The sequence below is a fragment of the Misgurnus anguillicaudatus genome, chromosome 9 (genome assembly GCF_027580225.2).
Source record: "Misgurnus anguillicaudatus chromosome 9, ASM2758022v2, whole genome shotgun sequence".
NCBI classification, from domain to species: domain Eukaryota; kingdom Metazoa; phylum Chordata; class Actinopteri; order Cypriniformes; family Cobitidae; genus Misgurnus; species Misgurnus anguillicaudatus.
The window spans coordinates 36,179,860-36,193,583 of NC_073345.2; the positions used below are offsets into that span (position 1 = coordinate 36,179,860).

General features: G+C 38.4%; 1 protein-coding gene across 1 annotated transcript in view; it reads left to right on the top strand.

Moving 5' to 3' along the window:
- ric1 (RIC1 homolog, RAB6A GEF complex partner 1) overlaps nt 1-12,788 on the top strand; it is a 34,584-nt gene extending 21,796 nt beyond the window's left edge. The window contains exons 9-26 of the mRNA XM_055179920.2: nt 1,199-1,343; nt 1,818-1,866; nt 1,963-2,103; nt 2,178-2,375; nt 2,460-2,498; nt 2,661-2,771; nt 2,858-2,947; nt 3,025-3,185; nt 3,277-3,418; nt 5,086-5,202; nt 5,307-6,029; nt 6,305-6,463; nt 6,593-6,729; nt 6,947-7,242; nt 9,693-9,893; nt 9,993-10,170; nt 10,255-10,443; nt 10,523-12,788. Coding sequence (XP_055035895.2) covers nt 1,199-1,343; nt 1,818-1,866; nt 1,963-2,103; nt 2,178-2,375; nt 2,460-2,498; nt 2,661-2,771; nt 2,858-2,947; nt 3,025-3,185; nt 3,277-3,418; nt 5,086-5,202; nt 5,307-6,029; nt 6,305-6,463; nt 6,593-6,729; nt 6,947-7,242; nt 9,693-9,893; nt 9,993-10,170; nt 10,255-10,443; nt 10,523-10,808 — 3,362 coding nt within the window. The 3' untranslated portion in view covers nt 10,809-12,788. The remainder of the gene's footprint in view (nt 1-1,198; nt 1,344-1,817; nt 1,867-1,962; nt 2,104-2,177; nt 2,376-2,459; nt 2,499-2,660; nt 2,772-2,857; nt 2,948-3,024; nt 3,186-3,276; nt 3,419-5,085; nt 5,203-5,306; nt 6,030-6,304; nt 6,464-6,592; nt 6,730-6,946; nt 7,243-9,692; nt 9,894-9,992; nt 10,171-10,254; nt 10,444-10,522) is intronic.
- Nucleotides 12,789-13,724: the final 936 nt, after the last annotated feature.

Here is a 13,724-nt window from a genome sequence, read left to right on the forward strand (position 1 = left end):
ACAGAAATGCATGCAGCTCTTTTCACTATAAATGTTCTGATCAATATGTACACTTCTACCAATCTTGCAACATAATAGTTTGTCATGATAATTACACTAAGTTGTGTTTATTTCTGATTTTGCAAAATGCTGCCACAATTTAGAGGACCGTCCACCACGGTCCATCGTGTGCAGATGATGTGAAAATGATGTGACTGTGTGGTCTGGAATTGTTAAGTGGAATTGAAATGTTAAAGGGATAATGAAAATAATCACCCCCATGTCGTTCCAAACTCATAAGACTCATTCAGAACACAGTTTAAGATGTTTTATATTTAGTTCGAGAGCTTATTGACTCTTCATTGAAAATCTACGTACAGTAAACTGTACATGTCCAGAAAGGTAATAAAAACATCATCAGAGTAGTCCATGAGTCTTCAGTGGGTCAGTTAGAATGTGTTGAAGCATTGAAAATACATTTTGGTCCAAAAATAGCAAGAATCACAACTTTATTCAACATTGTTTTCTCTTCCGCGTCTGTTGTGAAGCGCATGCCCGAGACTAAAGTCACGTGACTGCAGTGACGCGGATGACGTGTTATCCTTCGACATGTTTGCGAAGAGATTTTTTTTTCAAAGTTACAGCATGCATCTCCCTCAAACAGCTGGGGCGCACCAGATAACACGTCAGTCACGTCATACGTCTACTTTGATGATGTTTTTATTACCTTTATTACCTTATGGACAGTATACTGTACGTAGATTTTCAATGAAGGGTCAACAAGCTCTCGGACAAAATATAAAACATCTTAAACTGTGTTCCGAAGGTCTTGCGAGTTTGGAACGACATGATGGTGAGTCAATATTGACATTACTTTCATTTTTGCATGAACTATCCCTTTAATTTTATAACAAGAATCCAATTCCTTTCTATGGAACCGAGTCCAGGACTCCAGAATTGGAATTGAAATTCGATTCCCAACCCTAGACATGAGAAGATTTTACCAGTTTACTTTGACAATTTAAAGCAAATCCCCATTTCAGTTTTTAGACCAAGACTTAATATTCAACTGCAATGTCTCTCTCTCTCTCTCTCTCTCTCTCTCTCTCTCTCTCTCTCTCTCTCTCTCTCTCTCTCTCTCTCTCTCTCTCTCTCTCTCTCTCTCTCTCTATCTATCTATCTATCTCTATCTCTCTCTCTCTCATTCTTATATTTTCAGATATCTGGAATAAAACGGGTCCAGTAAAGATGATCCGCTGGGCTCCAGACTGTAGTGTTGTTATGGTGACGTGGGACTGTGGTGGTTTGTCTCTCTGGAGTGTTTTTGGAGCTCATCTCATCTGTACACTTGGAGAGGATTTCGCGTGAGTTACACACAGATTTATTAGTGAATCATGAGGCATTTATTAGTCATTTGCACAATTACACTGAGGTCAGGCCGTTTTTAGGCATATTTTAAAACATCATCTTTGGATGATTTTGCTGTGATTAATAGGCAGGCACATCTACTAGCAGCTAAGCGTTCTTGTATAACTCGTGATGCCGCCTCTTGCTGCAAGCAGATCTCTACCTGAGAGGATGCGTGTGAGATTCTGCAGCTGTGCCTTGTTCACAAACAGCTTTGGTAAACAATGGCGGGATCGCACGAATTAAGCAGCCAGTACAACAGCACCACAAGCTTATGTCTTGTAATGAACCGTCCGTCCGTAGCCATCGCTGCCCTGATATATCAGCATTGGCCAGAGATGAAACTATATCAGTTGACCTTTGCTTGAAATGCTTGTGATGAGGCTTAGACTTGTACACTATTATTAAGATGTGATGCTCTTCTGCTGCAGTTATCGTTCTGATGGTACAAAGAAAGATCCTCTGAAGATCTGCTCCATGGTGAGTCCAAACCGCTGAAGAAGTGTGAACGTGGACTCTTATTGTGTGTGCGTGCATGCGTAGCAGTTTCTCAAGTAATTGTTTGTGTGTTGACAGTGCTGGGGTGTGGAAGGATACAACCTGTGGGTGATTGGCAGCACGGATGTGTCCGGCGTTCCGGATGGAGAGGAACTCCAACAGGCCGGAATTCTGCAGTTTCAGTTTATTAAGAGTGCGCTGACGGTCAACCCCTGCACAGTAAGAGAGACAGAAAAGACTTCAGATATCTCTTCATTACACATCTATTGATCTCAACTCCATCTCTCTCTCAGAGTAATCAGGAACAGGTGCTTCTCCACGGAGAAGATCGTCTGTATTTAACCTGTGGAGATCCGACTCAAGTTCACAGCGGGTCTGATAAGAGCTCTCAGCGGGACAGCAGCAGTCCTCGGCACCGTCCGGCCGCCCCCGCCTGTCTCTCTCAGGGTCTCAGCACATTATTGGGCCATAAGCACTGGCAGGTGGTTCAGGTACATGACTCTTCTCAGACAAAGATCTCTTTACAGACATCAGTTCAGTGTTTCATCAGTCTGTAATGTTTAATTTGTCTCCAGATTCACAGCACATATCTAGAGACCAACTGGCCCATTAGGGTAAGAACCTGAAGTCTCTCATTGACACGACAGATGTTTTTATTTTCATCTTATACTAATGAACTTATAGTTGACCATATATATATATTTCATAAGATCAGTCGGGTTATAACATAAAATAGGTGAATTGATTGTGTGTGTGTGTGTGTGTGTGTGTTTTAGTTTGCAGCTATAGATTGGTCCGGTCAGTGTGTTACTGTAGCTGGTCGACGTGGATTTGCACATTATTCTTTGTTCACCAGGAAGTGGAAACTGTTTGGTAATGTTACACAGGTAAACGTCTGCACATCACTTTGATTTTAAATGATATATAGTTTGTAAAAAAGTGGTCATGACAGTGTTGTCTTGTGTTTTTTCAGGAACAGAATATGACGGTCACAGGAGGTCTTGCGTGGTGGAACGACTTCATCGTTGTTGCCTGTTACAATTTCATAGACCGTCAGGAAGAGGCAAGATCCTTTAACAGTTTAAAAAGTGTTGTCTGATTTGATTTATTGTCTCATTGTTTGTTGTTTGCTTGTTTTAGCTGAGGTTATATTTGAAGTCATCAAACCTAGACAATGCATTTGCCAGTGTCACAAAACTTCACGCTGATACGCTGCTGCTCAACGTGTTTCGCAACATCGTCATTCTGTTCCGGGCCGATTGCTCCATCTGTCTGTATAGTGTTGAGAGGAGGCAGGACAGGTGACACAAAATCACACACACACATACACATTAAGATGCAATGTTGGTCAGTCTGTTAAAGAGGAGCTCTCGCTCTGTCTCTCTCTCTCAGCGGTCCAAACCCATCAGCCAGTGTTGAGCTGTTGCAGGAGGTCTCTATGTCTCGGTATATTCCTCACCCTGGTCTGGTTGTGTCTGTAACTCTCACATCAGTACGGACAGAGACTGGAATCTCACTCAAAGCCCCGCAGCAGGTACACACACAGTATGAATTCATCACAGTTTTGTACCGACTCATTACAGATTCGTCAAAGATTCTGTGCAGATTAAATCACAAATTCATTACAGATTCTGTGCAGATTCATAATATATTCTGCACAGACTCATCACAGATTTATTACAAATTCATCATAGGTTCTGTGCAGATTAAATATTATGTGCAGATTCATCAAAGATTCTGTGCAGATTAAATCACAAATTATGTGCAGATTCATCACAAATTCATTACAGATTCTGTGCAGATTCATTACAGATTATGTGCAGATTTATTGCAGATTATGTGCAGATTCATTACAGATTATGTGCAGATTCATTACAGATTATGTGCAGATTCATTACAGATTATGTGCAGATTCATTACAGATTATGTGCAGATTCATTGCAGATTATGTGCAGATTTATTGCAGATTATGTGCAGATTCATTGCAGATTATGTGCAGATTCATTGCAGATTATGTGCAGATTCATTGCAGATTATGTGCAGATTCATTGCAGATTATGTGCAGATTCATTGCAAATTATTTGCAGATTCATTACAGATTATGTGCAGATTCATTACAGTTTATGTACAGATTATGTACAGATTCATTGCAGATTATGTGCAGATTCATTGCAGATTCATTACAGGTTCATTACAGGTTCATTGCAGATTATGTGCAGATTCATTACAGATTCATTACAGATTCATTACAGATTCATTACAGATTATGTGCAGATTTATTACAGATTATGTGCAGATTCATTGCAGATTCATTACAGGTTCATTACAGGTTCATTACAGATTATGTGCAGATTCATTGCAGATTATGTGCAGATTCCTTGCAGATTCATTACAGGTTCATTACAGATTATGGGCAGATTCATTACAGATTATGGGCAGATTCATTGCAGATTATGTGCAGATTCATTGCAGATTATGTGCAGATTCATTGCAGATTATGTGCAGATTCATTACAGATTATGTGCAGATTCATTACAGATTATGTGCCGATTCATTGCAGATTCATTACAGATTATGTGCAGATTCATTACAGATTATGTGCAGATTCATTACAGATTATGTGCCGATTCATTGCAGATTCCTTGCAGATTCATTACAGATTCATTGCAGATTATTTGCAGATTCATTACAGGTTCATTACAGATTCATTACAGATTATGTGCAGATTCATCAACAGATTCATTGTAGATTATGTGCAGATTCATTACAGGTTCATTACAGATTATGTGCAGATTATGTGCAGATTATGTGCAGATTCATTACAGGTTCATTACAGATTATGTGCAGATTATGTGCAGATTCATTACAGATTATGTGCAGATTCTGTGCAGATTTATTACAGATTATTTGCAGATTTATTACATGTTCATTACAGATTCATTACAGATTATGTGCAGATCCAGTCACAAATTTATCACAGATTCTTTGCAGATTCGTCAGATTCCTCAGATTTTTTGGCAGATTCATCGCAATTCTGTCCAGCTTCATCATAAATTTGTTTACATTTACAGAGTTTATCATAGACTCTTAATAGGTTTTGTACAGATTCATTATAGATGTATCATAAATTTATAAGATTCATCACAGATTACTGTCTAGCTTGATTTTGTACAGATTCAACACAGATTCTGTCTGTTTCAGGCCTGTTCATCCGAGAGCATCTTATTGAATCTGGCCGGTCAGCTGATCATGCTTCAGAGAGATCGGTCCGGCCCACAGGTCCGAGACAAAGACGCTCCAGGCATTCAGGCAAAGCAGGTGCGTTTTGTGGGCACAGTTTACTGTAAATCCTTCAGCTGTCTAGTTTTACCCGAAGCATGTCTGTGTCGATTCCTAACTTCTAAACCTTGTTTTTGTGGCAGCTTCCGTTCTGTGCACCTGTAGTTCTGGCTCAGTGTGTGGAGAACGTGTGGACCACCTGTCGCAGCAACCGAAAGAAACGTCACCTGACGGAGGCCCTCTGGCTGTCGTGCGGCGAGGCCGGGATGAAGGTGTGGCTTCCTCTCTTCCCCCGTGACCACCGCAAGCAGCATTCCTTCCTGTCGCGCAGGATCATGCTACCCTTCCACATCAACATCTACCCGCTCACCGTTCTCTTCGAGGACGCTCTCATCCTGGGCGCCTCCAACGAAACCATCCTCTTCGACAGCGCCCACGGTTCCTCCACAGAACCCCTGGAGTCTATGTTCCCCTTCTGCACGGTGGAGCGGACGTCTCAGATCTACCTCCATCACATCCTCCGTCAGCTGCTAGTGAGGAACCTGGGTGAGCACGCGCTGATGTTGGCTCAGTCTTGCGCGTCTCTGCCGTACTTCCCTCACGTACTGGAGCTCATGGTCCACGTGGTTCTGGAGGAAGAGGCCACGTCCAGAGATCCCATCCCCGACCCGCTGCTGCCCACTGTGGCCAAATTTGTGACGGAGTTCCCGCTTTTCCTGCAGACCATCGTCCACTGCGCCCGGAAGACGGAGTACGCGTTATGGAACTACCTGTTTGCCGCCGTGGGGAACCCTAAAGATCTGTTTGAGGAATGTCTGATGATCCAGGACCTGGACACAGCTGCCTCCTATCTGATCATCCTTCAGGTGAGGGCTGATGGAGACAGGTTCAGATCTGTAAGATGTGTGATTCAGATGATTGTTAAAGATGTGGTCTGGCTAAAAAAATCATATTATTATTATATAGATTAGTGACTTGTGAATGTAATTGTGATCAGACTGGAAGTTTTTATGAGGCGATACATGCCACACGTCATTGGCGTTTAGTCCTCAAAGTTTGCAGTTAAATATGGTGTATTTCTTGGTTACTGGCCCTTTAAATCATGTTGCTTTCTGTATCTGTGATGATAAACGTCCTTCAGAATATGGAGGTTCCAGCCGTGAGTCGTCAACACGCCACTCTGCTCTTCAACACGGCCCTCGAACAGGGAAAATGGGATCTCTGTCGTCACATGATCCGATTCCTTAAAGCCATTGGTTCAGGGGAGAGCGAGACTCCGCCCAGCACACCGACCACACAGGTAAGACATGCTAGATACTGTCAGAAAACTTATGAGAATTGATGATATAAGAGAAGATTATTGAATCTTTCCTGCTGTGATGGTTTGAGATGTTAATTTTCTCTCTGTGTTATTTTTGGTTGTGCGCAGGAGCCGAGCTCAACGGGTGGTTTTGAGTTTTTTAGGAATCGCAGTATCAGTTTGTCTCAGTCTGCAGACAGCATCGCAGCCGGAAAGTTTAACCTGCAGAAGACCTTCAGCATGCCATCTGGACCGTCCTGTAAAGGGTAACACACATGCTGTCAACACATAAACACATCTTAAACATTTATAAATAAAACATCGACTTAAAAGATGCTTTTTTATACACCTGATCGTCACACTGATTTGTTTAAGAAAATAATGTTAAAACAAAAAATTTTGATTTTGTATTTATATATAAACACATTCAGTCATCTAATAATGAGTGTGTGTTTGTGATTGGTGTGTGTTTGTTGTCCTCAGTGGAGACAAGTGGTGTAAAGACAGCGATTCTGCTGAGAATATGTACATCGATATGATGTTATGGAGACACGCACGTCATCTGTTGGAGCAGGTGCGCCTGCGAGATCTGGGCTCTTTCTCTGCCCAGCTGGGTTTCGAGCTGATCGGCTGGTTGTGTCGGGAGCGGACGCGGGTGGCACGGATCGATGATTTCGTCACGGCCCTCAAGTGCCTGCACAAAGACTTCCTGTGGCCATTTCCAGTCATTCCAGCATGTTCCATCAGTTCACCGCTGAAGAACGGGCGCTGCCGACCAGGTGCGTGTTTTTACCATAGACTGTTTAAAATATGGACATAGTGTCTATGACGTCACCCATTGGTTTGTAAAGAGCTTTTTTCAAGCCAAAGTAAGTGGTGCCTGCTGTCGCCATGTTGGTTAAGAAGCAGGATGTGGGTAAAGCTGAGGTAGCTAAAACCACACCCGCCTAGCTCAACAGTAGTGACAGGTGTGACAGTTCACCCGTCACTCAAGTGGCCACGCCCTTAATTATGCTGAGGCTTAATATCATTTAAATGGATGAGATACAAAAAAATTCACAGTTGTCATTAAGGGCAAAATTAACTTTTCATACCAAAAAGACTTTTTGTACCAGGCTGTAAACATATTAATTTCTGCTCTAAATTTGGGCATTTTAACATGGAGGTCTATGGGGATTGACTCCTTTTTGGAGCCTCTAGTGGCCAGTAGGGCTGTGCAATTTAATTTTTGTTTTTGTCTTTTTGCACATTTTCATTGAAAAAACAAGATTATTGAGGTAAATCGATTAGTGTGCTGCATTCAGTTTTGTCACTTCGTTTTGTGTTATAAATCCAGCACGTCATAGGCAGCTGCATCTCTCTCTCGCTCTCGCTCTCTCTCTCTCTCTCTCTCTCTCTCTCGATTTTTACCCAAATGATCGGGATTTCAGGTTTTTTTTTACATTTATTTCTTAAATAATAAGATCAGTTATTTTTAGGTAAAAATTATAGAGTTATGATTTTAACTAAAATAATAGGATTATATTTTTCTCCCCAATAATCAGGATTACTTTTTACCCAAATAATAGGGAGTAAGATTTTTGGATATGTTTTTTTTTCAAACAAGGTAAACATTTTTACCTAAAAAAATAATAGGGATTAAAATATTTTTAACCCAAATAATAGAGATTATGATTTTTACCTTTAAAAAATAGGGATTACGATGTGTATTGTTTTGTTTTTCTCTAAAAAAATAATAATGGGGATTACGATTTTTTACCCAAATAATAGGAATTATGACTTTTTTTACCTTTAAGAAAATAGGGATTTAGACGATTTTTTTAACCTAAAAATAATAAGGATTAAGATTTTTTACCTTTAAAAATAGGGATTACGATTTATAATAATATAATTACAAATCTTTTTTACCGAAATAATAGAGATTATGATTTTTACAAAAAAAAATATTAGGATTGATTTTTTTACCGGGATTATGATTTTTACAACAAAAAATTAATTATGATTTTTACACAAATAATAGTGATTACGATTTTTACAAAAAAAAAGTTATTGGGATTGACTTTTTTTACCGGGATTATGATTTTTACAACAAAAAAATGGATTATGATTTTTACAAAAAAAATTATTAGGATTGATTTTTTTACCAGGATTATGATTTTTACAACAAAAAATTGATTATGATTTTTACACAAATAATTGGTATTGATTTTTTTATAATAGGATTATGATTTTTTACCTTTTAAAAATAGGGATTACGATTTTTACAAAAAAAAAGTTATTGGGATTGACTTTTTTTACCGGGATTATGATTTTTACAACAAAAAAATGGATTATGATTTTTACAAAAAAAAATATTAGGATTGATTTTTTTACCAGGATTATGATTTTTACAACAAAAAATTGATTATGATTTTTACACAAATAATTGGTATTGATTTTTTTATAATAGGATTATGATTTTTTACCTTTTAAAAATAGGGATTACGATTTTTACAAAAAAAAAGTTATTGGGATTGACTTTTTTTACCGGGATTATGATTTTTACAACAAAAAAATGGATTATGATTTTTACAAAAAAAATTATTAGGATTGATTTTTTTACCAGGATTATGATTTTTACAACAAAAAATTGATTATGATTTTTACACAAATAATTGGTATTGATTTTTTTTATAATAGGATTATGATTTTTTACCTTTTAAAAATAGGGATTACGATTTTTACAAAAAAGTTATTGGGATTGACTTTTTTTTACCGGGATTATGATTTTTACAACAAAAAAATGGATTATGATTTTTACAAAAATAATTGGGATTGATTTTTTTTATAATAGGATTACGATTTTTTTTTTACCTTTTAAAAATAGGGATTACGATTTTTACAAAAAAAAGTTATTGGGATTGACTTTTTTTACCAGGATTATGATTTTTACAACAAAAAATTGATTATGATTTTTACAAAAATAATTGGTATTGATTTTTTTTTATAATAGGATTATGATTTTTACCTTTTAAAAATAGGGATTACGATTTTTACAAAAAAAGTTATTGGGATTTATTTTTTTCCCGGGATTATGATTTTTACAACAAAAAAATGGATTATGATTTTTACAAAAATAATTGGGATTACGATTTTTACCTTAAATTAGGGATTATGCTTTTTTACCTAAATAATAGGGATTACGATTTTTACAAAAATAATTGGGATTATGATGTTTCTCTTATCATAGTGTTAAGCTCTCGATTGCTGAAGTCACAGTCGGCGGACAGTTTGTTGAACAGTGACATGGACACCACGCCCCCTCAGGTTACCACCGCCAATCACAGCTGGCTGGATGGTCTGGGGGCAGCGACAAAAGATCTTGACTCCGCCTCCTCACAGGGAGGACCACAGACACAGGACGCTTTTCTTTCTCCTCTCATTAACAAAGGTGCGTATGTCAAATCTGTCTGTCTCTCTCTGTACCTGTCTGTCTGTCTGTCTGTGTCATTAATTGTGTCTCATGTCTTTTATTTGTGTCTGTCTTCAGGAGAAGAGTGCAGCATCGGTTCGGCCACAGACCTTACTGAGACCAGTTCTGTGGTGGATGGTGATTGGACGATGGTAGATGAGAACTTCTCTACCCTTAGCCTCAGCCAATCAGAGCTGGAGCATATCTCCATGGAGCTGGCCAATAAAGGACCTCACAAGTCTCAGGTCCAGCTGAGGTACATCATGAAGGTTTTTGTTAACGGCATGTACATGTGTGTTTGTAACGGCTCAGACACAATGATTGTGTGTGTGTGTTTCAGGTATCTCCTGCATGTGTTCATGGAGGCGGGGTGTTTAGAGTGGTGTGTGGTGATTGGTCTGATCTTGCGTGATGTCAGCGTCATTAAGCAGGTGATGGGGTTTTTGGACATTCCGGAGGTCTCTCCCGAAACGGTACAGAGCATCCGATTGGGTCTGACAGCTGTCGACCAGTGGGCTTCATCTGATTGGTCAGTATCACTGGATCAAATCGTGTCCGATGTCGGAATTCAGCTCCAGTTATATAACGCGTTCTCTCTCTATCTCTAGTCTGGGATACAAGCCGTTTCTGAACCTCATTCGTCCTCAGCTGATGAAGTTGATGGAGGTTCCCGTGGAGCAGGTGCCGCCAGAAACGTTCCAGGCTAGCGGAGCATCCAAACTATCGGAGCCTCCGCTGCTGCCCCGAGCCGAGGATCCCCGGGGTCCGGCCGCATGCGCTCTTCCTCTGGAGGGATCTCCTGGAGCAAACACCCGCCCGCTGGAGGACACAACTGAGGAGACTGAGGAAGAGGAGACGCTGGAGGAGGGCACATATGACTGCACCTTATCATGACCCTGACAGAGACACAAATCTGTGAATTCACAGGTGAACTGATCTGAGACCAGCTGTATGTGGAGACACTAGATGGCTATCATGGACCAGATAAAAACCAGCCTGTGTCAGAAAACAGAAGTGTGTGTGTGTGTGTGTGTGTGTGTGTGTGTCAGTCTGAATTTGTGCTGCTCTATGACCATGTTACAATTGTGTGACTACTTTGAGATCTGTGTGTGTGTGTGTGTGTGTGTGTGCGCTTGTGTGTTTTGTGTTGTGTTGTTTTGATCTGGTAGTCTTATGTTTTTGTGTTTTTTTTCCTCACCTTTAATGAGAATTAGGTGCAGCCCAACACATGCACATACACACACATACACACACATGCACACACATACCTGCAGATCATCTGCACAGCTTTGCACCAAATCCACACCCTTTCTGCTGTGTGTTTAAAGTTAAACATGACTGCAGAGATGATATAAGCTATTTATTAGCATATTATTGAATTTTATTCTTTTCTCTTCTCTCCGGTCGGTCGCTTACTCTGAATTATGGCTTCAGGTTTTAATGTAATTTGTGAAATGTCAGCCCTCATCTACATGACCAGGTTTGATTCCTATAACCTGAGGTTTTATTAGACACAAAGCCCGTATATACGATCAGATGTATTTTTGTGAAATGTTTTTATGAAGAGATAAACAGAACGAGATGTCAGTCAGACGTTAAAGTCATTCACGCTTCATATCAGAGGTCATTTTATTCTTCCCATCATTCTCCATTAGTGTATTTTCAGACTGACAGGTTTTTATTTTGTTGTTTTAATCGGAGTTAAGTTCATATTACAGAAATTCTGTCATACTAATGTTAGTAAAATACTTTCCTGTGGATCTCAGCATATTTATTAAATCAACCCATTGAAAGTTCACAGCTTTTATCACAGTAAATATGTCATATAATCAGTTTCATATCTTTAATTAATATCCATAAAAAACTACCGGCATGAACACAGAAAGATGCTGAATAAGCACGAAGCTTTTCTATTATTTATCGGTTGGTATTTTTTCCAGTTGAGATGAATTAAAAGCATGTGTATGCAGTTTATCATCGCTGGATCTTTTCTTTTCCACTGATGATGTTTTGGTTTATTGATGAGAAGCTTCTGGATGTTGTTTCTTTAGATGAAAGAAGTTCAGTATTATAATGATTCTTCAGTGTTTCTGAGATCAGCAGATCTTTATCAACTTCAGATGGACCAAATCATGTCAGACAAACACTTTGTATTATTAGAGTTGAATTATTATTATTATTATGCATTCTTGGCTTTTGTCTCAGTATTTAGCAGCTTATGAACGGCTTTATTGAGATGCATCTTTTATCTGAATGTTTTATATTCCCCCTAAAATAACATTGCTGGTTTGGTTTAATCTCCCAGTCTGACCAGTGGATAAAACCATTAAAACAGAGCAGACACTTTCTTTCCTCATTTCAGTATTTCTGTGTTTGAGGCGTAGAGATCAAATGTGTTTCTTCTGCTAATATGAGAAACACAAAGCACATGCAGGGAAGTTGTGATGGTGTCCTACACAAACCAAAGACCTGCGTTTGTGTGTGTGTGTGTGTGTGTGTGTGTGTGTGTGTGTATTCATTGATGTTCTATATACAGCATGGTACAAAATCCCCTATTATATTATCTTGTCTGATATATTTTTTGAGAGTTCTGATGATGATGTTGCAGTTAATGGTGACATTGTTCTCAAGTTTGTTTTTTTATATCATTTAATTTTCTCTTAAAGTCAAATGTAGGTTGACTTGGTTGTGTAAGAGAGATGTTGGCTTTTTCTTCATCTGTAAAGTTGAATGTCTCCAGTAATCTGGAAAGATTTTGTGGCTCTGGAGTTTCTTCTCAATGCCGTGTACAGAGAGTTTGCTGTACTATACTGTTTCTACTCATTTTCTAGATTTTCCTGTACATAAAGAACAATAAATTATTTTTTAAACATCTTTTCTGTTTTGTATTTAGTTTGTTGTGCCTGTTACCTGTTTGACTTTAAGCCCTGCCCTGACTAATGTGCCTGAGTTTCTCCACCGCACATTTAAACAGCTCGTTCACCCAAAACATGAAAATCCTGTTATCATCTCCTCTTGTTCCAAACATGCATTCATTTCTTTGTTCTGTTGAACACAATGATCACACAAGCAAGAATCAGGAGCACCATTCTCTTCTACAGTAAGAAAAATGCTGTGGAAATGAATGGTGCTCCAAAACTGTTTGCTGACAAACATAGTTCTTCTGAACACGAAAATATTTTGAGCAAAGAAATGTATACAGATTTGTAACAACTTGAGACCAGTTTTGGGTTAGTTGAAAATGTGAAAACATGTAACATATTACTCACTAGTTATTACTTTACTCATAAATCCCCCAGCCAACTGTAATTAGTTACACTATTAGTTACATTATTTTTCCTTTACACCCCTCAAAAATTTAAAATTACGTAATTTTGCAGTCTTTGAATCCATGAAAGTTACAAATAAATGAAGATTACAACTAGTGTAAAGCAGTAACATCTATACTAACATCTGTAACGGAGCTCAAGCAGGTGGAACCAAACATATTGGTAGAACAAAAAAGAGCTAACTTCATGCGCTGGTCACAAAAACTAGAAACAGTTACCATCCAAAAAAATGTGTAGTTACATCACATTTTTAGTTATTAGTTACACTTCTAGTTACAGGGAAAGTAATATTACAGTAACCAGTAACTGTAATAATATTTTAATTTAATTTTAATATTTTAATTAGCTGGACTACTAGTTACAGGAAAAGTAATATTACTACAGTAACTAGTTACTAGTAAAAAAATTGTTAATAGTATGATAACTGTATACAATTTTTTGTAATTAGTTACAGGGAAAGAAATAATAATACAGAAACTAG